The sequence below is a fragment of the Leucopleurus acutus genome (assembly GCF_964270905.1).
Source record: "Leucopleurus acutus genome assembly, chromosome: 19".
NCBI lineage: Eukaryota > Metazoa > Chordata > Mammalia > Artiodactyla > Delphinidae > Leucopleurus > Leucopleurus acutus.
Window position 1 is genome coordinate 2,263,184 of NC_139161.1, and position 25,135 is coordinate 2,288,318.

Here is a 25,135-nt window from a genome sequence, read left to right on the forward strand (position 1 = left end):
AGGTATAGATTATCATCACCTGCTTTTTCGATGAGAACAGGAAGGCAATAAGAACATGTACAGTTTGCCCACGTTTCACGTGGCTATTAAGTGACAAAGCCAGGGGTTCCACCCAGGCAGCGTAAGTCTACAGTCTACTTTCCTAACATGCTCCAAATGTCTCGAACTCTTCCTATAAGGTTACTAACAGAAGTGCTTTCACAACTTCCTTGATAGCCAAATGTACAAACGACAAGAAAGCAACAGAAACAAAGAACGCACAGCTTCCTTATTTATTCCTCAGAATTTAGCGTTTCTATGTCTAATCTCCCATTTGGCCCCATGACCTTAACCTTTAAAAATAAAGTAAAAATCTCACCAGCAAGAATGTCAGCTTCATCCATGAAATGAGTACTAAACACTGTCACCCGATTAGCTTTTCTGTATTTAAGAAGATTCCAAACAATATGACGCGAACAAGGGTCCATTCCAGCTGTCGGTTCATCCAGCAACAGTACCTGTGTGCAAACGGGTGGGCAAGGCAGGGAATCCTCAGGAAAACTAAAATATATAAAATTCATGCAGACCCTGCAAACCTTCCCCACTTAAAGTTACTCTATCCAATCAGAAATGTATTAGGTCTGAGTTTTCCACTCATATATGAGTTAGCATAAATTTAAAAAACTATCGGTTTGGCATATGAATACCTTCTTTGGTTTAATTTTAAAGTACAAATGTCTGTAATGTATAAGACATAAGTATAATAACAATCAGATAGACAAACTAAAAAACAAAACACCGAGTATTTCGCTTTTACCTGAAGAATTAAATTTTGTAGATGTAACAACTGCTCGTTAGAGAATTATGCTCTGTATTAGTTCAGGGAAAGAAATTTATTTTAAGACTATTTTTAATTTTGAAAATATGGTGGTGGGGATTGGGAGGAAGATAAGTTGACACAAAGCCTGAACCACAGTCCTCCCCAAGCTACAGCAGCAGGGCATGTGGCAGGATGGTGGGCACCCAGGGGGCTCCCGGCCACAGGTGTGCACCTGGCAGCTTTCTAACACTGTGCAAAGCAGTGACCAGCTGGTTCTCTGCTTCTGCCAGACAGAGAAGAGCACAAAACAGACCAAAAAATCAAATCAACAGAACAGTGAAAAACGGAACTGTTCGTTTGATTTTGTTCTTACTTTTAAATTTTTATTATAACCATTACAAATGTATAGAAAACTGAAGAGAATAATAAACATAACAATACTTTTATAGCCACCACTGAACTTTAACAAATGTTATTTTACTTCAGATCTTCTCTCAGAGAAATAAAACTCTGCAGGTATAAAGAAAGTCAGTCCTATCCATTCCCCTTCCGAGAGATGGCCACTAAATTAAAGATGCTGCATATCTTTCTGACTTCAGTTTTAAAATCTTATTACTGTAATTACATCCATAATAACATACAGTATTTTATGTATGTTTAAAATTTATACAATGTGTGTATGTGTATCTTTCTACAACCACTTTTTAATTCAACATAATTTAAAATTATCTCATCAATGACACTATATCTGCTTACCTTTGGATCCCCAAGAACAGCGATTCCTACAGACAGTTTTCTTTTCTGGCCACCACTTAACTTTCTGGCCTGATTATCTTTGATAGCCTGCATGTCTAAATCCAGTAAAACCTTCTGCACCTATGAAAGTAAAGTGTCAATAAACGTTTTTAAAATCACATCATTTACATAATTATCAATATGAATTTTTAAGTGTTCTAATTTTAATGCCAACTTTTAAAATGTTCTTTTAGTCCAGAACTAAATTTTGACATATATCCATGCATAATTTTGAAATAATAGCTAAAAGGATTCCTGATGGGAAGGTCTGCTGTACTTTTGTGACCCCTGGGTGGTGGGAGGGGATCAGTGCAAAGGCTCCGTGTGTGTCTGTGTGGCAGGGGAAGGGGGTGGAGGCGAAAAGAAAAGAAAAGAAACATCTATATTGAGTGACTAGAATCCTCCAGATGAAACAAGGACTATTTTCTATGTGCTAAAACTTTTGCTCCAAGTTCTAATTCTTTATAATGACTTTCTGTTTACTGGCTCAGAACAGGTTTTATATTTAGATTTTCAAGCATATTTTTATTACAGAAATTATTGCACAAGGTTACTAATTTACAGCAAATAAAAGTAAAGATTTCTATATAAATAACATACTTCTTGTATTATATTATTGGCTGGTACTCCTTTGATTGAAGCCAAAATGGATAAATTTTCTTCTACAGTCAAAACATCAAAGTGTATATCTAACTGTGGACAAATGCCAATCATTTTTCTTGCTTCAAACATTTCATCTATTTCTGAGACTCTGTGTCCATATACAGATGCAGACCCTAAAAGCAAAATATATGTATTTACATTAAATATATTAAGAATCAAAAAGTATATATGTTTTAGTATATACTAATAATTTAGTTATTTGTATGTAACAGACATAAAATAAGAGTCAATATAAATTTGGAGGACACAACGCACCCTCATTTCCATACTGGTGGAAATCACCATCATACTGGTGATTTGCTGCCACGTATATTCCAATCTCATTTTCCTTCATTTTCAGGGCATATTACAGAGTGGAAAGAGCAAAGAACCACAAGTTTAATACTAAACAAAATTATCTATCAGTGCATTAACTAATATTCCAGGCACAATTTTCCCTCATTTCCAGGCATTATGCAACAGTAAAGAGAACAAAGAACTTAAAATTTACCCCTAACCAGCTGTGTGGCCTTGAGAAAATCACTCAATCTAAATCCAAGCTTTTTCCTTCTATGAACTGAACACTAATATATCCCCCTTTACTGAAGAACTATTAAACCAGTGTGCTAATGTACGGAGAATTGTAACAAAAATAATAAATCCTTATATGAATGAAAGGTATTATAATTACCCTCAAAGAGTGACACAGAGATAAGCAACAAAATCAAACTAATTTTAGAAGTGAAACTACATCTAAAAAGATGCAGAATCAGGGCTTCCCTGGTGGTGCAGTGGTTGGGAGTCCGCCTGCCGATGCAGGAGACACGGGTTCGTGCCCCGGTCCGGGAAGATCCCACAAGCCGCAGAGCGGCTGGGCCCGTGAGCCATAGCCGCTGAGCCTGTGCATTCGAAGCCTGCGCATCCGGAGCCCGAGCTCCGCGACGGGAAAGGCCACAGCAGTGAGAGGCCCGCGTACGGCAAAAAAAAAAAAAAAAAAAAAAAAGATGCAGAATCAATACACGGAAGTTTGGCCCTTTCTTAAATTAAAATATTTATTGTTCTGCCACTCTATTTGGTTACTGCGGAAAAATGGAGCTGCTGTACTGAATTCTCACCTACAGGGCAGTCACATGTAACAATTATACGTTTGAGGCATTGCTCTTACAAATCTATTTTAGGAGATTGTACTGACACTCGTCATTCTTTCCTTTTGAACTACTGTTGGATACTTAGAAGTCTTTATTTTCTCAACAAAAATGTCTATGGGCCTCATTTAATTTCCAATTAATTACTGATTTATCCTTCCTTGAAAATGAACAGTAAACAAAAACACAAGTAAAATATCTGCTAAAACAGGCACAAAAGTAGATCCTCCTTATTAAATATGACTGAGTCACTTTTATTTTCCATTGAAGAGAAAACAGATGTGTGTAATCAAAAAACAAAGAAAAATATCTTTACAGACACAGAAGTTGATCCCAAATCAGTGACAAAAATCAATCGGTACATATCACAAGGATAAATAATTACCATGGTACCTTAGCTAATAACCCTAATAAAACAAAGTAAGGGATTTTTCTCTTTAAGTCAAAAAACTCACCATCCGAAGGTGGGCACAGTCCACAAAGAATATTCATCAATGTACTCTTTCCTGTTCCACTGTGGCCAAGTAACGCAGTAATCTGGCCCTCATATATGTCAAAGGATAAATCTAGTTCAGGGAAAAGGAGAAGTCTCAAATGTGATTCTTATTTCTGTTGGGCCATGTAAGACAATACACAATACTTGAGCAACCTTGAAAGAAGTCAATACATTTAAAGACAGATTTAAAGTTACCGGCATATTTAATAACATAATATTTAATATTATAACACAATAATAATTCTTTGTTATAGTCAATGGTATGAACAATAAGAAAAATGATACAAAATAAGCTTTTTCTTTTTTTATTACACTAACCGATTTAGAGGGGGCACAAAACATGGCGGGGGGGGGATTTCTGTGTACCCGCTTTGGGGAACTTCCAAGGGAATTAAAACAAAAGGACAAACAAAAATTTGTTCCCAAGGGTACTTAGAGGCATGTTAAATCTACTGGCAAAAAACCAGAAATTAACCAATAGCTTGGAAAAGGCTAAGTAAATGCTTTAAAAGTTCAATTTAAACAGGAGTAAAGTAGAATGAATATCACCAGATGGATGTGTCAGTGTCTGAAAGGAGACAGCAGAAAGGGGGCTGAAAACCCAGCTTCAAATAACTGTAACCCCTGATCTGATGAAGGTGATCTCACGCTGACAGCATCCCAAGACCTGCAGGCCAGACGCAGCTTCAACTCCTGCCTGAGTGCCCAGCCTGCCAGCCCCGTCCTACAGATTTCACACTTGTCAAGCCCCACAGTCGTGTGAACCAATTCCTCAAAAATCATCTTCCCCCCTTCCCGCCCGCCCCTCCCCACAGTGCTCTCACTCTCTGTGTATATGTGTGTATATAGATTCTAACGATTCTGAAGAACCCTGACGGACACATTGCTAAACACGCCACAACTGTCAGGACAGCTCCCCGTGACAAAGAACTATCAGACCCAAAACGTCAATAGTGCCAAGGCTGAGAAACCCTGTGTTAGGACAAAAGGAAAAAAAAAAAAAGGAACTAACATGTATACACATGCTAATAATAAAATGAAAAAGGACACAGATTTGTTCAAGGAGTTGACTATTTTTCATCTCGATAGATATTACTTTTTTCTTTTACTACTTTGATGCTAAGTTTTATTATGACCGTTAGTCACATAAATAAATGGAAGTATCCCTAAAGGAAAGAGAGAAAATTGTGGTAAAGAATTTAAATTTCCCACAAGCTACGTACGTTGTTTTTCCATTTGTACTTTAATGCTATGGACTGAACACTAGGAAAGCTACTTACTTCTCAAAGCCTCCACATTTTCACCTTTCTTTCTGTATGTCTTCTGAATACCACTGATTCTGAAAAACACCATGTTCTACTTTATAAGTATTTAAAGCAATCTATAAGTACGTGTTTCCATGTATAATATTTTTAATCAAAGCTGTCATATTTAACGGGAATAATAATAAAGTATCTTCCTACTAAAACAATAAACCAAGGAAATCTGACAATAATAATAAAAGTATTTTAAAGAAACTACAAGAGAAAAGTATAGTATTCCTCTCCATTTTAAGTGTTATTCATTCAGTTTTCATGACAAGCCAACTTCTAAAAAGAAACTGAAACATCTGACTCAAGCAATTTATAGATTTCTTATTTCACATTGGATTCTTTTCTGTTTGTAATTAATCAATACTTGTTTATCAGTTAAGGGAGATTAAAAACCGAGTGCTATTTCACATCAGCACTTGTCTATAAATGTGAAGTGATTCTCTCCTTCCACTTTGAATGTTTTACATAAGTTTTGAAGGAATGAACGGTCTTGTTCACCAGTTTAAATTTTACTCTTAAGAAGGCAGACCGCCAGCCCACTGACTGCACCTTAAATATCTAACTCTCCCTTGCTTTTATACATTTTTCTTAAATTTAAAAAACACAAATTATACTCCACTTTTTCTTGCACTTTTATTTCTTTTCTCGGTCTCATTATTTTTTTAATTTGGTTTTGACTGAACTAGAAGGAACAGTAATGAATTTCCTTCATTCTCAGAAATTAAGTTGATGTGACAAGTTAATTATGTCACAATTTCTAAGGGTCTATGAAATCAACAGAGCACAAGTTAGTGTGGTGTATATCTCAGACAATGTAGCCTGAATAAAAATAGAAAGTTAATGTTTATTCTGTTTTAATCTACATAATGAGGAAACTTTAAAATAGCTTAATTTTATAAATACTAGGTTTTATTACTTTTAAAAATTTCTATTCAAACATAAAATTTCAAACCTAGCAGCAACCTTATTCTAAATGGCCGCAAAGAAAATAAAAACTTAAAAGAGAATTAGCCCTTAATACTGGTTTTTAAAAAAGCATGGAATGTGCACCAAATCTTCAAAGATACCATACGTACATGCATTATGTAAAAGATAGGATTTAAATGTGGCATGTTCCATGAGCAGTTCTTAGACCTAAACTGCCAGAGATTAAATCATACCTTATGGCTTCTTTTCCTATAAATTCTGAAGAAACAGGCTCAACAGTTTCACTAAAACTAATACTCCCACTAACATTGCCCTCCGATAACTCCTTATAATTTCTTCTGCTCTTTGACCAATATGATGGCTTCAAAAAATAAAACGATGATCTCCGTAAACCAAATTCTCCTGAAAAAAACAAACAAACCTGAGTTATCCTAACACATTATTTCTGAAAACTAGTTATTAAATCATAAAGGCAGTCTGTGAAACCTAAGACAACCTAGATCTAAAGTTTAGACATAAAATACTAAATAGATAGTGTGTGAAAAATAAAAGTTTTACTGAAAATAACTCTTGTCCATAAATAGTTTCAGAGTTGCTGAGAGTCTAGGGAACGTAAATGTAAGCAAAGCACATTTTCTGCCCTACAGAAACTTACATCGTTATGACTACACGTACATGCTAAACGGCTGAAACACAACGTACAGCATGAGGCGTGCCACGCACAGTGCTAATAAGAGTTCAGAAGAGGAAAAGTTTACATCTGGATAGCCTGAAGGCTTGAATGAGTATCAGCTTAGTGTTTGAAAACAGACAGTATTCAGAAAACTTGATATTGTTCATAAAGAAGACTTTTTAGAACTAGGAGAAAAACACAGCCACCAGGACCAACACAGGAGACTTAGCTCTGACTGCCCACACAGCATGTACGTATTTTCTCCCTTTCTCCCCAAGGAAGCGACCCTTCCTGTCCTTTCTAACGTCCACCCCTCCTCTAGACGAGCGCATGTTTCAAAGGGCTCTGATCCCAACTACAGAGAGATGCCAGTGGACCTAATGAGCCCCTGGCAGGCTCTGGTGGCTGCTACCACTGCAGCCACAAGCAGGTGCCAACCAGACAGGAGCGAAGGGTTTACTGGGGGAAAGGCAACCTCTCCCTCTCTCTCTGGACGGGAACAAAGAAGCACAACCCCGTGCAGCCAGGAGGAGAGCAAACCTGCCAGATTGAGACCAAGAGGCAAGAACTCGGAGAAAGTGGGTCCCTGATGACACAGCTGAGCAAGTCCAACTGACCTGGGGTCCACCCTATCTTTGGACTTTAAATACAACGCTTGGTTTCCTTCTTGTTTAAGACAACTAAAGAGGTTCTCTGTTATGGGTAGCTAAAAATAATGTAACGGATACACTGCAGGTGTGTTTAAATAGATAAACAGGACCGTGTGGATGGATATAAAATACAATACAGAGGGGCACAGTGGCTAAGAAGTGACTAAATACATAAAAGCAGCGTGGAGGAAATTAACATATAACAAGTTTCTACTTGATTCTCCAGGCTGTGCCCACCCTGCAAGGTGTCTGAGCAGGAGGTTAGCTTGATTAGAGGGAACGGTGAGGTGCTTAGACAGACGTGAGGTAGGCAGTTAGATGGGAGCTGCCACAGCGGTCTAGACTAGCAGAGCCCACCATGCCTTCCTGCAACTACAGAAACGTCCTCATCTGAGCTCTGCAGTGTGGTGACTAACAGCCAAGCGCGGCTACCGAGCACCTGGCCTGTGGCCTGCGCTACCAAGAAGGAACTGTTAGCTTATTTGATTCCAAGTAACTCAAGTTTTAAAAGCCACACCTGTCTTTCCATATAGGACTGCAGGTCTGGCACACAGACAAAATGAATGAGGAACTCAGGGGGAAAAGGAAAGGGGGTGTTCGATATTTGGTAATGTTTTGAATCCGCACAAGTCTGCTATCGGTGCAGGATGAGGGATGTGGGGAATGGGAGGGGTCACCAGGTTGCTCGTGGTGTCGGAGCTTATCGGGTGAAAAAACACTGTAGCCGAAACGATGGACGTGGGGAAGGACTGAGTTGAGGAGTTCAATTAGGGACTGAAGGTTTTCAAAACAAACTGACCTCTTTTCACCCACAATCTCCTTACACATTCACTAGCAGTTAATGAATAAGGTACGAAATATGCTTATTTAAAATTAAATTAAAAGCTGTAACAGTGAATACGACTTAGAAGAAAAATTTTTTAATTAAGTTAACCTTATGTGGGCAAAGAAACCTAAATATCTTTACCGTAAAATCCAATAACTACCTGCATACCTGGAATGACTTGATCAAGATAGACAGCCAGAAGGACATAGAATATGCTGTTAAGGGCCAGCATGATAATAGTAATAATCAGAGGATACGGCCCTTCAGTCAAATTAGAAAATAGAGCACCTTCATTAAAATCTTCTAAATGCATGACCTGAAAAACAGAAATACCAACTTTATTATGTAAAAATGATAACATATTTTATCATTTTATAAAATAGCTAACACTATTTAGAGCTTCTCATAATATCCAGAGTCAGTAAACTGGGCCTTTGAACAGATTAAACAGTCTCCACCAAACTGGTAACATGAGTTTATAAAGAAAACAACAAACTTGACCAAACCGTGAGCTTACTACAGCAACCCCTTTCAACCATGTTTTCAATGCTGTGCTTCTAAAACCAGTATACATCTATTCTTGGGGCATGTGCAATAATTCTAATGCTATGATTATCAAATAAAATAAAAACTGATGCAAACAAAAGGGTTATGGTCCACAGAGAAGTCAGACAAATTAAGTATTAGAGGATAAACTTATGGTCAGCACCTTTCAACACTGAAAAGGGAGAAGGTGCTATAATTAATGAACACAGCTATTAAATTATTCATAGTAGATACAGGTGATAGAGCAGAAGGAAAGCAATAGAGACTGAGGCCTCGTTTAGGTCTCAGCCCTGCCATTAAGTAAATAAACTTTAATTATGCTATTCTGGACTTCAGTCTCCTCATCTGTGAAATGAAGGTGAATTAAATGACATTCAAAGTCCCTCCCACTCAACAAAAACCTATGAATCTATAATTCTCCCTTCCTAAGGGGACTCAGTGGACTCTCAAAACACGTAATAACAGCTCTTAGGTCTCAAATAATTCAAATTCGTTTAACTCAATATTCATAAACAAGCAAAGTCTCACAAATAAGAAGTCTATCCAGCCAACATGAATAATCTCTTGTATTAAGTAATTACATTTTTTCTTTACACATTAACCGAATTTGTGTTCTAATACATAAAGCAGTTTCTTATAAGAATTTTCCCCTTAGAACCTGAGTGCCCCGTAAAGACAAATAAAAATCAAATTTGTAAATTAAATACTATTTAGGTAAAGATAATCTCATGAAGGTTGGACCTATAAAATCCACAAGGTACTACTTTCACTACTACAGTCAGGAAACATTTGTTCTGCTTCACACACAATTTTCTCCCAGGCGCACCCTGAGATAAATTTACAACAGGGAGCAATAAATCCGGGCCACAGGGCAATCTAGATTGCCTGACTCATAAACCCGTGACTCCCAGCAAACTGAGTTACTGCAGTGAGACAGGCTACTGGGACACACTAAAGCGAAAAGTGGAGACCTTATTTACAAACAGGTCATATAAATAAAAAACTTTAAAAGCGGAGAAAATATAAATGAAACCAATATAAAATGTACTCCAATATTCAAATATCGTTCCTTTTTCATGTTGAAAATTTTAAATAATTTTTTTTGCAAACTAAGGGCAGTATGCGTGGTAGTATAATATGCTGCATGGAAGTGGAGAGAAAAGAAAATATTTAGTGAAAGCAAGATATGTATATTACCTACCTGTGCAATACCAATCAAGAAAGTACACTGACAGAAGGGACTTAGAAGCCACACTAAAGATTTGGGAAAACTTTCCACGAGGACTATCAAAAGGCCAACAAATCCAAGAGCCACAGTGACTAAAAATTCAACTATTCCCACATGTTTTGATTTTTTAAAAAGAGGCGTCAGCATTAAAGCAAAAAATACCTGTAAGATATAAATATTAAGGTTAAAGCATTGTTCATATACACTGGTATGAAAACAAAATTAAATTTTCCTTGTGAAAGAACAAGTTAGTTTCATTAGAAAATACATTCATTAAAATACAATTAATTTCTAAAGGCCATGGTGAGATATTTAATTTTCATACAAATAGTGCTCTACATTAAAAATTTAAACTGACAAATATTAAAAACTGCAGTATATCTATGTAATAGGCAAACATGATCATCTCAGCACTGTAGAAACCATAAACCACCGTGTGTTTCTGCAGTTAGATACGGACAAATATGAACAAAACAGTATGTCAACAAGCTTTTACACAGAGCCCATCTTTTCAACTTCACGTGTTGACAAGAAACAGAGCCAGTTAAAAACCAGACAATTATATAGAGGAGCGTAACGGTTATTTGTAAATTATCATGTTAAACAGCAGGAATGGGGCTTCCCTGGTGGCGCAATGGTTAGGAGTCCCCCTGCCAATGCAAGGGACACGGGGTCGAGCCCTGGTCCGGGAAGATCCCACATGCCGCGGAGCAGCTAAGCCCATGCGCCACAACTACTGAGCCTACGCTCCAGAGCCCACACACCACAGCTACTGAGGCCCGCGCACCTACGGCCCGTGCTCTGCAACAAGAGAAGCCACCGCAGTGAGAAGCCTGTGCACCGCAACGAAGAGTAGCCCCCGCTCACCACAACTAGAGAAAGCCCGTGTGCAGCAACGAAGACCCAACGCAGCCAAAAATAAATAAATAAATAAATGTTAAAAAAAAAAAAGAGCAGGGGTGATAGTCAAAATATTTAACAACGGATACAGCATGGGCACATAAGCCAATCAGGATGGAAACTGGGACCACTTAAAACAAAAGCTTGTCATGAACATCCCACATTTAACCTAACTACCCAATGGAAATCAACACTGTCAAAGAGCTACATTTACAAAGATATATCTTTACACGACATCATCCTGTAACATAAATTAACTTGAAACAGTCAGGATCTCATAAAAACAAAGGAATAAAATGTCTAGTACCAGACAATCTTAATGGTGTATAATAAGCACAATTAAATGAAGATAGTGAAAGACAGACACAGAGGAACTGTATGTGGAATACATCATATGAAAACAAGTTAAATTGAAACTTGAGAATATTCTGTAACTTTTCTAAAAATATGGAGGCACAATGATACAACTCATGTATCAGTAGCCTAGTAACAATCTTGTCTTTCACGGGAAATCGACTGTAAGTAAACCAAACAGTAAGACTTTATTAATCACATACTTTGACAGTTCTTTATTCCCATTTCAAATGAAAGTACTTACAGATGATAAGCCATACAGGAAAAAAAGTAGAAATATCACAAAGCAGCTACTTTGAGGAAATAAAGAAGAAGCTGTTGCAATGACTGCCATGAGAAGGGACATGAGAAAAATCAAACTTGTATACAGAAGGACCCAGGAGAGCCTGCAACGGGAACACAGATACATTTATGGCTGAAGATATAGGCTTTAACAATTAAAAAAAAACAGAAACATTTTAAACAAAACTTCAGCTTTATTTTAGCCATTTTATTCTTAAAATTAAGCCAATCTCTTCATTTCTTTGTATGCTCATCTATTGAAAATTAAAGCTCTCCTATGTAATTAAAAATACAGCAGCATTGGTTAAGTTGTCAGTAAAAGTATCATCTGACACAGAGATAAAATGGTGACTATCTTTCCAAGAGTCCAAAAAAAAACTGTACAGATTTATAGCAATTCATGATTAATTTAAATCTAAAACCCTCAAAAGTTCAACAATGCACAATACTTCTGATTTTCTTAAAATATGAAAGAGTTTAATGACTGACAATTTTCTTTATGGTACATGCAACAAACTGATGGCTTTTGGTACTTTAGACAGTAGAGGTTACCTTGCTAATCGACAACATAATTACTACAGGAACACAATGTGAGATCAGGAAGATCAACAATGGATTCACTACAGGACTCAACATTTCTCCTCAAAATCAGAGCTCAGTGAAATCACCACAGTATTTAGTTTCATTTTATTTTCATTTTTCAAGTTAGCAGATAATTTAATGTATGCTATCATAAAATCACCAAAATAGGGCTAAAAGATATCTGAACTACCAAAACTAAAACCATTATTTTACAGAGGCAAAATTGAGGCACTGAGAAGCTGATTTGCCTACATTCTTCCAGCTACTGTTTCCTCACAGAATACTTTAATAACCAATGCATCTCAAAAACCAATCACTAGTAAAACGACAGGAGAAAAAAAACTGCGCAAAGATGCTATGTCATACAGAATGACCCCATTACATAAAGTGTTTTAATTAACTGTTGCATTGAGCTAAATGGAATAAAATGGTCTACAATAATAACTCACATGCAACAGTATTAACTTTCCCCCCCCAAAAAGAGGTCAAAATAATGTTGTTATTACATAGTGGAAAAAGTACGAAAAATACACCTAGAATTATTTATAAAAATGCATGCCTCTATAAAATTATCATTGTATAAAAATGCTAATGTGCTCATTTGTGAACTTTTTTCATTTGTTTCTCTAGAAATTACTTGCACATTATAATCTTAAAAAGTTCACAAAAATAACTTTCTCCAGGGGAAAGAAAGCCCATATACTACATACACAAACTTCTGTCATTTTGATTACATTTTAATAACATGTATATGCTATGATACCTGAGGAGGACTGTAACAGGCAATTCATTTCTAACTTCCCCAAATCTCCTATTTCCTATACACTGAAATATACACTGAAATACATGGAGCACGCCTCATCAACTCAAACAAAATATGAAATAAAATTTAAATATATAATATCCACATGAGCTTTCCAAAGCTCACCTCCCTTATGTTAAAACAAGCCAATCAATTGCTGAAGCATTTTGATTGGTCTCAGAAAACTCCAAGACAAAGGCAATAACTGTGAGAAAACAGCATCAGCACCTCATCAAGTCAGGTGAACAACAAAATTACAATTCTGAAGATTTGTATACTTATACGATTATTAATCACACTGAATAACAAAGTTTTAATAACATACCAAAAGGCAGTGTCATGCAGTCCCATTATCTTTAAAAACTCTTTTAACTTCTTCTCTTTTTCTGCTACGATATGAATTGCCAAAAAGTATCCGAAAGGTGAAAAGGCTATAACTAGGTATATTAAAATTACTCCTCGGGGAAAGGTATCTATTTCCACAACAGCAGTTTCTCCCATAAGGACAGCCTTAGTTGGCTCCAGCTTCTTCCAAAAAGAAACATTGGTCTTCAGCTGTAATTAGAAAATGTAAATACATTCAATTAATTTAGTTCTGATAGTAGCCTCTAAAATAATGTGACAGTTATACCCCCAAATTTAATCAATAACCTCGTACAAATACCATCCTCAAAAAGCTACACACCAGAAATAAAGTGATTGACCCCTGCATCATGATACCTATAGAAAACTGCTTTTACTCATTCTGGAGGCATGTCATAAAGTTTAAAGTCTGAAGTTCGGAAGTATATAAATTTTTATTAAATAATTTGTCAAAGAAAATAAAACTGCACATTATCATCTTTAGCTGACAATTATATGCATCTTAATAAAAACATGCATTTATAAAACTGAGGAATTAAGGAATGATCACTAGTACGATGAAAGAATGACTCTTTTTAAAATGTTCTTTTAGATAGTAAGTCCTTCTAGTGTTTTAAAATCTATATATGCAGCACGCATATAGAGAGAACAATAAAACTAGTTATGCCATATGATACACTTCTACTTAACCTTCAAATGAATGGCTAAAATGAGATCTGCTCTACCTGTTCATCTAGTATGGTCTGGGTTGTGGACAGCTAAGGTCTTTAGCCAAAACACAAGTAAGTACTTTTAACACTGTCAATGTGATATGCCCTATATTTCACTGTCATTACCTTAATCTTCTGCGTTACTGAATACTGTATCTACAGTACATTTATACCATGTTGTGAGAGTTTATAAGATAATTCTATATACATCATCTCATATGGTTCTAACAACAACGCAGTCAAGTAAAGCATTATTTTTGTAGTCATTTTACTACATAGCAGTCTAACAACTAACAGAGACAGGTCTCCTGTTCAAGGTCTCCTGTTCATTTCTGCTAAAATGTCAAACACTGGATCAGGCCTAAGCATGTCTTTAGAACGTAAATGCAACAACATTTATACACAATATTAGTGGCAGTACAGTATTAAAATACAGAACTGGGAGCCCAAAAGCGATAGTCTGAATTAGCTTTGCCACTAATTAACTGAGTTTTGGAAAGTCACTTATAACCTTCCTGTGCTTCAGGTGCACATATAAAATGCAGACAATAACAGCACCCTTTAACATAGGGGTGTTAAAGATTAAACGGGTTGATCTTAGTACATAACTTTTTAGAAATAATGTTTGGCAAACAAGTGATAAATGTTTGTTAAATAAGAAATAAAATCTACCACTGTGATTAAGATAAAGATACTCACCTTCTTTAAACTAAGTTATTCTTATTCAAGGGAAAAGGTCTGCAAATGTAGACCTTTCATAAATATTATCTACAGTCAACACAGATATGATAATACTGGTATACAGAATGCTGAATCACATGCTTAGAAACCATCAAATAAGGTGGGTTTCAAAAAAATTAAGTCAGAGAGTATGACTTCTCCCTTATCTCTTTCCATAAAGGAGTTGTATTAAGTTATGTATTTTGTACATTTGACAGCAGTCAAATGAAATCCTGTGGTAAAGACTTCGGGGATGATTGGTAAAACACAGTTTGACTCTATTTTCTTCCTTTTTCATATTTACCTGTATAATGGCAGTATCTATCGAGGCCTGTAAAACTGTGAACCCTGAGGACCAGTACTGAACAGCCTCACATGATTTTGAACAGCCAGCTACGGAGAAAAAAAGGTGAGACGTAAGATTCTGCAATATACAAGTGTTTTCTTTAAAGGCAGCACACATGGGGTTACCAAAGTAATATAATTAATCAATCTCTACAGGACCAAAGAAAATAAGCAATGGCCCTCCAAAGGCAAACAAAATCTATCACGTTCCTTATTGTTTACTTCAAAGTTTTGAAATTGAAGAGTTACATGTGTTAGGATACTGAATCGTAAATGAATACAAATGGAAAGAAAGAAATTAACGGTAAACACAGTTATTTAAAATAAATCAGTTTTCTGTTTTAAGGCAAGCCATTCTAAATGACTTATCAGCTTTAAAGATCTTCCAGACGCAATGGCAAGTTCAGGCGAACGGCACAGAAAAAAAGAAAAATTCTGTAAGGGCTTTGCGGAATCAAGTCACAAACACAGTACTTAACAGTGACTTTAATATTAGTCAAGAAATGTTTGTGGTTGATAATTATCTTTTCAGAGGTTTAGGCATTGAAGGCTGTTTTCCATGTTTCCAACATAAAACTAATAAGGTTTATTGGTGGAAGACCCTGAGATTTTAAAGGTACGCGCCATACCACATATGAAAACAATTACATGGAGAAAAGAACAGACTTAGAATGTCATACAATTCAAGATAAAATTCTGTTTTGTTACTGTAAACAATATAAATGTATTAAAATTAAGGTGGATGTTACATAAATTATACTTCATATTATGTATATAGATGTAGACAGATAAATACACATACATTTTTATGCTACAGTTGACAGTCTTCTTACCTGAATAACTATTATTTAAAATGCCAATGGTGGACACCATCAAATTTTGCATATGAACTATAGGAGCAGCAAAAATGGGAATTTAATTCATTTTCATTGATTTTTTAGGGCCATTTACCTCTTGAATCCATATAAACAGAAGACACTGGAATCATATCAGGAAAAAAACGGAGTTCATAGGACATGAAGTCTTTGAAAACCACACCTACAAAGTTGCTGGGCTTAGAAAGACTGGATGCTAGCAATTCTTTTTCACTTGTATATTCTTCGGTAGTTATGACTATAAAATATTATAACAATTTAGTTAGCTCACAAATTTGAATAGTTTATTGTAATACAATACACCAAGTTTAACATTATATTTGATGAATGTAATATTTTATAAGCACTTGTCTGATGCTCTAACTTCTTAGAAAATGAATACAGCTCTTCTAAAAAGAAACTAAACAATGAATATTAAAATAGTGCAATTTTACAGACACTATTTCTTAGCTGTCATTTGATGACATAAATTATGTATGTGTCATGTAACACATAAGTTATTAACGTAATAAAATAGATCATATGCTTTATATGCAATATATGTAGTCCACTTATCTACGTCAAAGTAAAACCATACAAACGACTCCTTGATAAATGAGTGGATATTTGATTTTCAAATATTCCTTCTTACGAAGAAAATTCCGTAATCCTTCCTCAGAAACTAAATGTGTATGTTAGTAACTATGACACACTCGTCTTTGAATAAAAATTGCCATTTAAACCCAATACTGCTTGTTCCTTTCCTAGAAGATACATGAAAAAATACTGTAATCATCATTAAGCTCTTTTCATACCATAATCTTAATTTTTCAACATTTTCTTGAAGTCTTATTTACAATCAAGCAGTCTTCACTACAGGAGGCTCAGAACATGTCATGAAATGGGAAAAAACACGTAGGATCAGTACTTAACTTTACTACTTATTAGCTGTGTGAGAACAGGTAAGCAATTTAGTTCCCTGAACTTTAGTATCCTCACCCACGATACCTAGCTGATCACAAGGGGTTGTTAATATCGAATGTAGTTACAGACATGAAAATGCTTTGTAAATTATAAAGTATTACTTAAATGTTAATTCTCATGATTTTCCAGACCTTGAAGGTGTACATGGAACTCCAGGATTGATCTGAAGGAAGAGGGTGTTAATTCAACATCCTACCAGTTAAGTTACCATGTATGTATGTACAATCTCACGTTCAGAGTTCTGCCATTAAAAAGACAGAACTTAAAAAAAAAAAAATCTACATACATTTCTACTATTCTGGCATCTAAGTTAATACACACTGACTTGGATTTCTTTAGCATATATACTTTTGTCCTACTCAGAATTACCAATGAATTTCATTCTCAACATTTCTGATGAGTTCTTCTTAGCTGACATGCTAAATTCTTATGGCTATCATGCTGCTTATGCTTAATATGATAAACCAACAAATGTATTCTATACTAGTAAGATAAAAATATTAAACAGTAATACACCAGAAAGAAACCACTGGGGAGAAAGCTATTTGGCTCGTGGTTGTATCAACATCTTCTGTTTAGTGCCACATTATCCAATAATGCGTGACACACACTAAAGTCAATTACAACTAACAATCCTATATGATGGAAGATAACAGGTTATTTTCTTATTTTCTACAATTCAGCATTTCATTAAATCAATCATCCTGGCATCAGCATTACCGTCTTTATGTATTTCTAGTTTCTTAATAGTTACGTGAGTCAGAATCAAAATGAAATATTCCTTCAAATCTTTTATACTATACAAATACGCTATTTTATAAATGGTCTATGAATTAAATATAAAATAGTAAAACATAAAATATGCTTCCTATTACCAAGACTACAAATTAAAGTTTCACAAGAATCATAAGGCAGCAGAATTACATGATGTTAGTATTTCTATAAAACTATGTTTTGGTGAAAGGACATATATCTAAATGTTAAGAATGGTATTTACTCAATAAAGCAAATGGCAAAATACTGAAGAGGCTTTCTGCAAGAGACAGAATACACGTGTAAACTCACAATACCGTTAGGAAGGTGATCAGTAGAAACCTTGTGCATGATGTCTCTTGTAATATTAGTCACTGGTGTAAATCCAAGAACTAGGTTAGAGAGGACAGATTTGTCCATGGGGTTAAGTTCCATGTCAGGCACTTCTTCATAGATCTTATTTGGATGCATCATGCTTATTAATACTAACCAAAATAAAAAAAATAGTGGAAAAAGAATTTCCTATAACAAAGGAAACAAACAAAATGATTACAAAGTATAACAATGGCAGCAAAAATCATCAAGATTTCTATGAATATAACTAATACTAACAAAAAACATGAGGAACTTGGGTCTCCTCCCTTAAGTACAAAAAATAAAAGCAATTCCATCCTAAAAGAAATACTGTGCTGAACCTAACCCAACAGCATATGAATTTTTCCTTTACATTCAATTTTACTAAAATATTTTAAAATTCAAGACACCATAATACATTTAAATGACATAAAAGCTAACATTTAAACATCTTAGATTACTAATATAAACTATAATAATAAATTTACTCATACATGACTTTATTCAAAGTAACTTACCAAACATCTGTAATAGGGATCACCATAAAAATGTCTTTATTCAAGTCTGAATTAAAACTCATGCTTTAACTACAGCTAAGTTTCTACTACTAAAACTATACTCAATTATATTCAGTAGTCAACTTTAACAGGGGTGAACTCATTATTGTTTCATCTTGCTGTTTAATTGTTCTGCTGGCTTCAGGAGATCAACAATACCATTCCATCCTTTAAAATCTCTAGTAACTGGTTAGCCAGAGTTCTTACTTTCTTTCACCTTTTAAAGTAATGTATGCTAAATAAATAAATAATAAAGTAATGTATGCTTGTGGGAACAAATATGTGACATAATTTTAGTAATTATGGGCAATTCAATCCAGAGTCCAAAAGATGGCCGGCGATAAGGAATAAACTACGGAATAATGTTCCATGAAGTTATCTGCAGAATCTATTTTTCATTCCATGAAACGTGAAATGCATGCCTCAAGGTTCAAAATCAAGCACTGATATTAGAAATTAACTAAATTTAGACATCATTATTAAAATTTTTGACATCCAGAAAACATGGGATAATTTAGTTATTTTTCTGAGGCCAACACAACAAGTTTTTACAAGCAAATTAAAGGGACCTAAGAATATAAAATTATAATAAAAATGTATCCAGCAAAACAAATCATCTTTTAAAGATGGAACATACTAATGCAAAATAAACTGCAATAAGACATAATGGTCACTTAACTTACCTGAACGCTACTTTTTTTAGTCCTGCATTTAATGAGGTAATTCTTCAGTAGGAGTGTTCTGGTCTGTCTCCAAACTCCAACTTCCCGAATTGCAGTAGCCATGTTTTCTGGATTAGTTTACTAAAGAAAGGAGATTGGAAAAAAAGAAATTGGGACCACACAGTCAAGTATATGCCATTTCTAATGTCAAAGACAGACAGATGTTTCAGCCTCAGGCTAGACAGTTAAGCATACTCCACACTGTCTCTCCTTCCCGGACAGAATGCATGGAACGGCAATGTGAAGATCCTGAAAAGTAAATAGTAGCATGTGAAACAAGGGGGAACCGGAATTCCACTTTTTCTCTTCCAGTGTCCTCTAAACTGAACGCACTGCAAGTGGGCACTGGGACACAGAGAAGGCTCCGGAGGAAGCTCTCTAGTTCTGGCTCGGTAGGAAACGGAAGTCTTCTGCTCACGGAGAACGGGGAAACACCCAGTCTTTTATTCTTTTCTACATTCTCCTGTGCCCTTGTCCCCAAGCAACCCCGTTTACAGCAGTGTCAGACTGCAGTGATGAAAGCTGAGCCCAGATAAACTCTCTCTTCTGAGTGGAGCTTCTTCCACAAGGGTCGGGAGACAAAGCCCGCCGCTTTCTGCTCTGCTGCCTTCCAGACACAGGACCCTGAATGCGGCACATGCAGTCGCCGAAGTGCGTGGCCCAGTGGGGCAGGAAAACCCTAGCTTGGCGGCTGGAAGATGGAAAAGAGAAGCCACAGGGAATCAAAAAGTAGCAGGGAGAGCAAATGAAAAGAGGAGTTCAGGGAAGCAACGCAATGAAGTTGTTCATTAGCTCCTGGACTAACACACCCAATCTGGGTAAACATGCATCTAATCCTACTCTGTGCACCAAACACTTGAGGAACTGAATTCACAGACAGACCCACCGCCCAGATCCGGATGGGTCACTGGGCGGCACTCACGGACAGGTTCAAACTGCACTGCAAAGGCTTCTGAAAACTAAACCGAAATTAGAACCACAGTTCAGAGAACGTGGGCAGAAACTGAAGACCTGAACCTAACCAGGTGGACAGCACGCTAAAAGAAGACATCAATGCTCTCTACGGGATGAAAACAAAACCCGCAGTCGCACACAACCCAAAATGACTCCGGTAATGAAGCATGTGAAAAATGTCACTCTACCCACAGGTGCCACTGCCAAGGTGACACAGATTTTGAAATTATCTGACGAAGACTTTAAGGCAGCTATTTAAAAAGTGCTCCAGCAAACAGTGGCAAGAAAACATTCATTCTTGAAAACAATGAAAGTGTCAGCAAAGAAACAAGATATCAAGCAGCACCAAGTAGTCATTCTAGAACAGAAAAACACAGCAACAAATACACAAGATCCACAGAATGGGCTCAAAAGCAGAATGGAGACAACAGAAAAACAGTCAGTCAACTTGATAGATCAAGAGAAGCTACTCAATCGGAACAAAAGAGAGAAAAGGGGTTTTGTTGTTGTTGTTTTAACAATTAACAGTACCTCAGAGAACTGTGAGACAGTAACAAACGGTCTAACATTCAAACGATCAGAGACCCAGAAAGAGAGAAGTGTGTTAATGCTGCAAAACGTATTTACAGAATTACTGGCTGAAAACTTCCCAGATTTGGCCAGAGATGAAACACCTAAGAGTTTCAAGACGCTTGATGAAACCGAAACAGGATAAATTGAAGGAAATCCACATTCAAACACATCGTGATTAAACTGCTAAAAATGAAAGACACTGAAAAATCTTGAAAGCAGCCAGAGAATAACCACTGCATCACCTACAGGAATACTGCTTTGAACGAGAGCAAATTTCTCGTAAGAAACTCCGTGGCTAAACTGGGTACTCATACACTGCTGGCGGGACTGCAAAGGGGTTTAGCTGCTGAGGAAAAGTTTGGCAGCTCTCCAAAAGTTAAACAGAGTTCCTACATGATCCCACTACTCCATGGGGACTCAAACAAGTGCACGTTCACGCAGGGTCATAACTGTTAAACAGAGTTCCTACGTGATCCCACTACTCCATGGGGACTCAAACAAGTGCACGTTCACGCAGGGTCATAACTGCCAAGAGGCAGAAACAGCCCAAATGTCTACCAACAGACGAAGGGAAAAGCAAACTGTGGTGTATACACGCAATGATTTACTATTTACCATAAAGAGGAATGCAGTACTGATACGTGCTACAATGTGGATGAACCGCAAAACATTACGTTAAGTGAAAGAAGCCAGACACAAAAGGTCAAATCGGATTCCATTTCTGTGAAATTTCCAGAATACATAAATCCACAGAAATGGAATGCAGACTGGTAGTTGCCAGAGGAGAAGGGGAGAAAGTGCTTAATGAGTACAGGGTTTCACTTTGGAGTGACGGAAACAAATTTCACCTCAGTGTACTTTTTGAGCTGTATGACCTAAATCACTGCATCACAGGCCCAGTAGCCCTCTTCCAGGCTAAGCTGACCCTCTGGAGGCCCCTGGGGCCCCTTCTGCGAGTGGACCTCTGTTGCAGCCACATCGCAGGTCTTCAAAGAGGTTATATGCAAGCAGAAGCCAGCCTGGCCGGGCTCCCGAGTGCACTCTCCGTGGTCCCTACTCCAGTTGGCTTGGCCCCGTCACCTAGAAAGATATCGAGAGGGCAGCTTGGAGGAGACACCAAAAAAGTCCTGCTAAGTCTTCTTCAGAGAGACATTTGTTCCTTGTTTTATATAAACCTATTTGATGGCAGCCACTGGTGTGACCCCCTCTACCACAAGGACAGTCTGTTCCAAGCTGGCTGACCGTCTCCACCTGGATAAAAAAGCAGGCAACTTTTTAGAGGCAGCTTGTCTTACCCCCCAAAAGGCAATATACATAATTGAAGTTTGGATCAAATAAACATCCTCTTTATATGTACAGAAGAGAGCTTTTTCTTAAATTTAACGATGAGATTTAGACAACTTTCATTCCCTCTGTGCTTTTTTCTATTTTCTCAATTTTCCCATCAATATGTGTTCCTTATATGGTGGGGGAAAAAAGTAATTACACAATTAGATATACTGTAAAAATATTAAATGAGTAAATTAAAAAGAGCAAAATTGCAGCAGCCAAGAAAGGAGGATACACTCAAAATAAATTCTCCCAACAGCCTCATTCCTGTTATATCAGATCCTGTAATGAGCTGGTGATCACCTCTAGGCCGATGAAAGGAAGGAGGGAAGGAGGGAGGGAAGGAGGGAGGGTGGAAGGTAGAGAAAGGCAGACGGATCACACTCATTCGACGATGATTTACTACGAAACACAGAAACACTAACCAACTTAACAGCAAGAACATTCTCAAGCTATCTGCCAAACACATCGATCTAGTGGGAGCCACTGAATTATTCATTCCAATTGAACGCTGCAAGCTCGACGCCTCATTTTTGGAAAACAGGCCCCTCCTGAAGCAGCTGATGGACTCACAGTATTCTTGCTTCCTTTGAGAACTGCTCCCTGAACTCAGGGTTGAGTCTTTAACAGCCTTGCCTGAAGCCCACGAACCTGTGCACACACCCCGCCATCCCACCAGACACACCACGACTACCATCACCACGGCCACCTCTGAGCGGTAGCATTTAAGTTTTCTCCAGGCAGAGTGGAATTTTTAACTAAGAGACCCAGAGACTGGGACTCATGGAAACAGTTAGATTAATAGAAGCATTTAAGAAAGTTCATAGATTCTCGGAACTGAGCTTTCCCCTAAGGTTTGATACCTACTGTGCCCAAAACCTGATTCTTCTTCCTTGGACTATGTGAAATGCCCTATTATCTACCCAGTATATTTTATTTTCACTTAAGCTGGCCAGATCAGTTTCTATTTCTCACATCAAAGGACTCAGCCAGTGTTACAGTATAATGTGTTCTTAACTCCATGGTTAGAAAACTCCGAAAACAGCGGTTTTCAAAGTGAAGTGTGTCAGGAACAAAGGGAAATGTTAAAGACCCACGTGCCTCCCTGCCTACTAAGTGTACAGTTCCACTGACGCTAACGGGAGTGAGCGTGCAGGGCCCGATAAAAAGCGGAGAACCACTGATGTAGTTTTTAAAGTAGCTTTAAAGTAATATTAACAGGGAGATAAATGTCTCTGCAGACGATGACGCACAATGACTAATCAAAGGAGTCACTTCGGTGTCTATTCAGCCTCAGTTTTGTCCTTTCTTCCAAAGCACAAAATCCCTTCTGAAGCAAAAGGTGTTTTCATGCTGTTTTCCTTTTGCCCCTGAGCTCTAATTTTTCTTCCTCATCGTTTTTCCTCAGCCAGAATGTCTTCTGTCTCAGCGCAGAAAGAATTCCGGGAGAGGCAGAGTGAGAGGGAAGGAAGAGTTTGTTAGTACAGGACGCTTGTGAGAGATACAAGCCCACAGGCAAGGGAGTGCCGTCCTGAGAACTCGGCGGGCTACATTTTTATAAGCAAGGGAAAAGTGGGGAGGGGGGAAAAGACCACCTTCTTTTTCATTCTTCAAGTCTTCCACTATTAACTCCTCCTACTTGGTGGGCGGGGGAGTTTTTGACCCCATATGGCCCAACATGGCGCTATGGAAATGAGCAAAACGGCGGTCCTGTTACACATACTATGATATTGTAAATTATTCCAGGTTTTGGTATAATGTCACCTTTCCCCGATATCTCTGCTCTTAGTGCATGCAGACATGTAAGCCCCTTCTCAAGGATCATCAACTTGCCGACTTCACTGGGCAGGATGTGGGTCTCATGCCACCATCGTTTCATTGTTTGGGGCCATGTCTCGTGCTTCTGCTGCTTGGTTCTGTTGTTAAGCAAACCTGCTTTCTTGAGTGATCGTTAACTTACAGGGTCTCCCATACTTTTTTATTTATGATCCCCTAGTGGGATTAACTATTTAATTACCTACTTTGTCTCCCTACTCTGTCCCTGTCAGAATGACCAAAAGAATAAATACACATAAAGCTGAAAATGGTGCCTGGAACATGGCAAGTAATTACACATGTTGATCACTACTGTCTATAAAAGTAGTATAACTAATATCCTCAAGGGATATCATACTCATGAAACAAGGACAAAGCAATTCAGAGAAAGCTACTAGAGAACTTGGAAATGGAACAGACAGATAGAAATAAAATTCTTGCTAGCTGGGGTGAGTGCCAAATCGGTGAGTTAGAATGGACTGAGTCAAGGTAATTCCCCCAGAATCGATGGCCAGAGGACAGAGGGAAGAAAATGCTGACCAGGAAGCACTCTGTTATGAAGTATACAGACGAATCAGTGCTATGACTCACCTGAACAAACCGATGTTTTTTATATTCATAAGCTCCAGTCTAATCATGTGAAAAATGTTAAATTTCAATAACCTTGAACTTCCATCTACTCAAATTATTAAAACAAAACATCTTCAAGAAGAAAAATCAATGGACTTATTGTTTTCTTCAAGAAAGTAAACACCTGGTTTGGGTGTTTGAAAACTAAAATGAAACATTCTTAACATTGATTCTTCATTAACTTTTAGTTTAATGTTCACCTAACCAGTAACTTCAAAGCTGTAGACAGGTTTTTATAAACTGACAACAATGAACCTATTTGCCCACCTGGGCACCCACAACCCACGGAGTTTAAGCAGGTGCAATTTGAAAAGGGCCGTGGGGAATAAATCAGGCGAGGATGGCTCTGCATCATGATGTGAAGCACTAACTACTGTAAAAGGCTCCTTGCAAACCACAGGTGCTGAGGGAAACATTGTGCTGCTTCTTCAAGTGCTGAGACCACAGTGTCTGCGAATTAATGTTTGTCCTTTGGGAGAAGACGGAAGGAAAACGAAAAGAGGGAAGCCTGC

At 37.2% G+C, this 25,135-nt stretch overlaps 1 protein-coding gene across 2 annotated transcripts in view; it reads right to left on the minus strand.

Moving 5' to 3' along the window:
• ABCA5 (ATP binding cassette subfamily A member 5) overlaps window positions 1-25,135 on the minus strand; it is a 62,329-nt gene that overhangs the window by 31,754 nt on the left and 5,440 nt on the right. The window contains exons 1-14 of one of the 2 annotated variants that reach the window (XM_082860864.1): window positions 19,284-19,744; window positions 18,007-18,211; window positions 16,050-16,211; window positions 15,058-15,146; window positions 13,286-13,515; window positions 11,539-11,680; window positions 10,014-10,202; window positions 8,435-8,582; window positions 6,351-6,519; window positions 5,158-5,216; window positions 3,837-3,947; window positions 2,195-2,370; window positions 1,556-1,675; window positions 359-497 (exon numbers count right to left, since the gene is read on the minus strand). In XM_082860864.1, the coding sequence (XP_082716990.1) occupies window positions 359-497; window positions 1,556-1,675; window positions 2,195-2,370; window positions 3,837-3,947; window positions 5,158-5,216; window positions 6,351-6,519; window positions 8,435-8,582; window positions 10,014-10,202; window positions 11,539-11,680; window positions 13,286-13,515; window positions 15,058-15,146; window positions 16,050-16,211; window positions 18,007-18,211; window positions 19,284-19,385 (2,041 nt within the window). In that variant the 5' untranslated portion in view covers window positions 19,386-19,744. Of the gene's footprint in view, window positions 1-358; window positions 498-1,555; window positions 1,676-2,194; window positions 2,371-3,836; window positions 3,948-5,157; window positions 5,217-6,350; window positions 6,520-8,434; window positions 8,583-10,013; window positions 10,203-11,538; window positions 11,681-13,285; window positions 13,516-15,057; window positions 15,147-16,049; window positions 16,212-18,006; window positions 18,212-19,283; window positions 19,745-25,135 lie in introns of those variants that run through there. The other variant, XM_082860863.1, reaches the window with a different exon arrangement.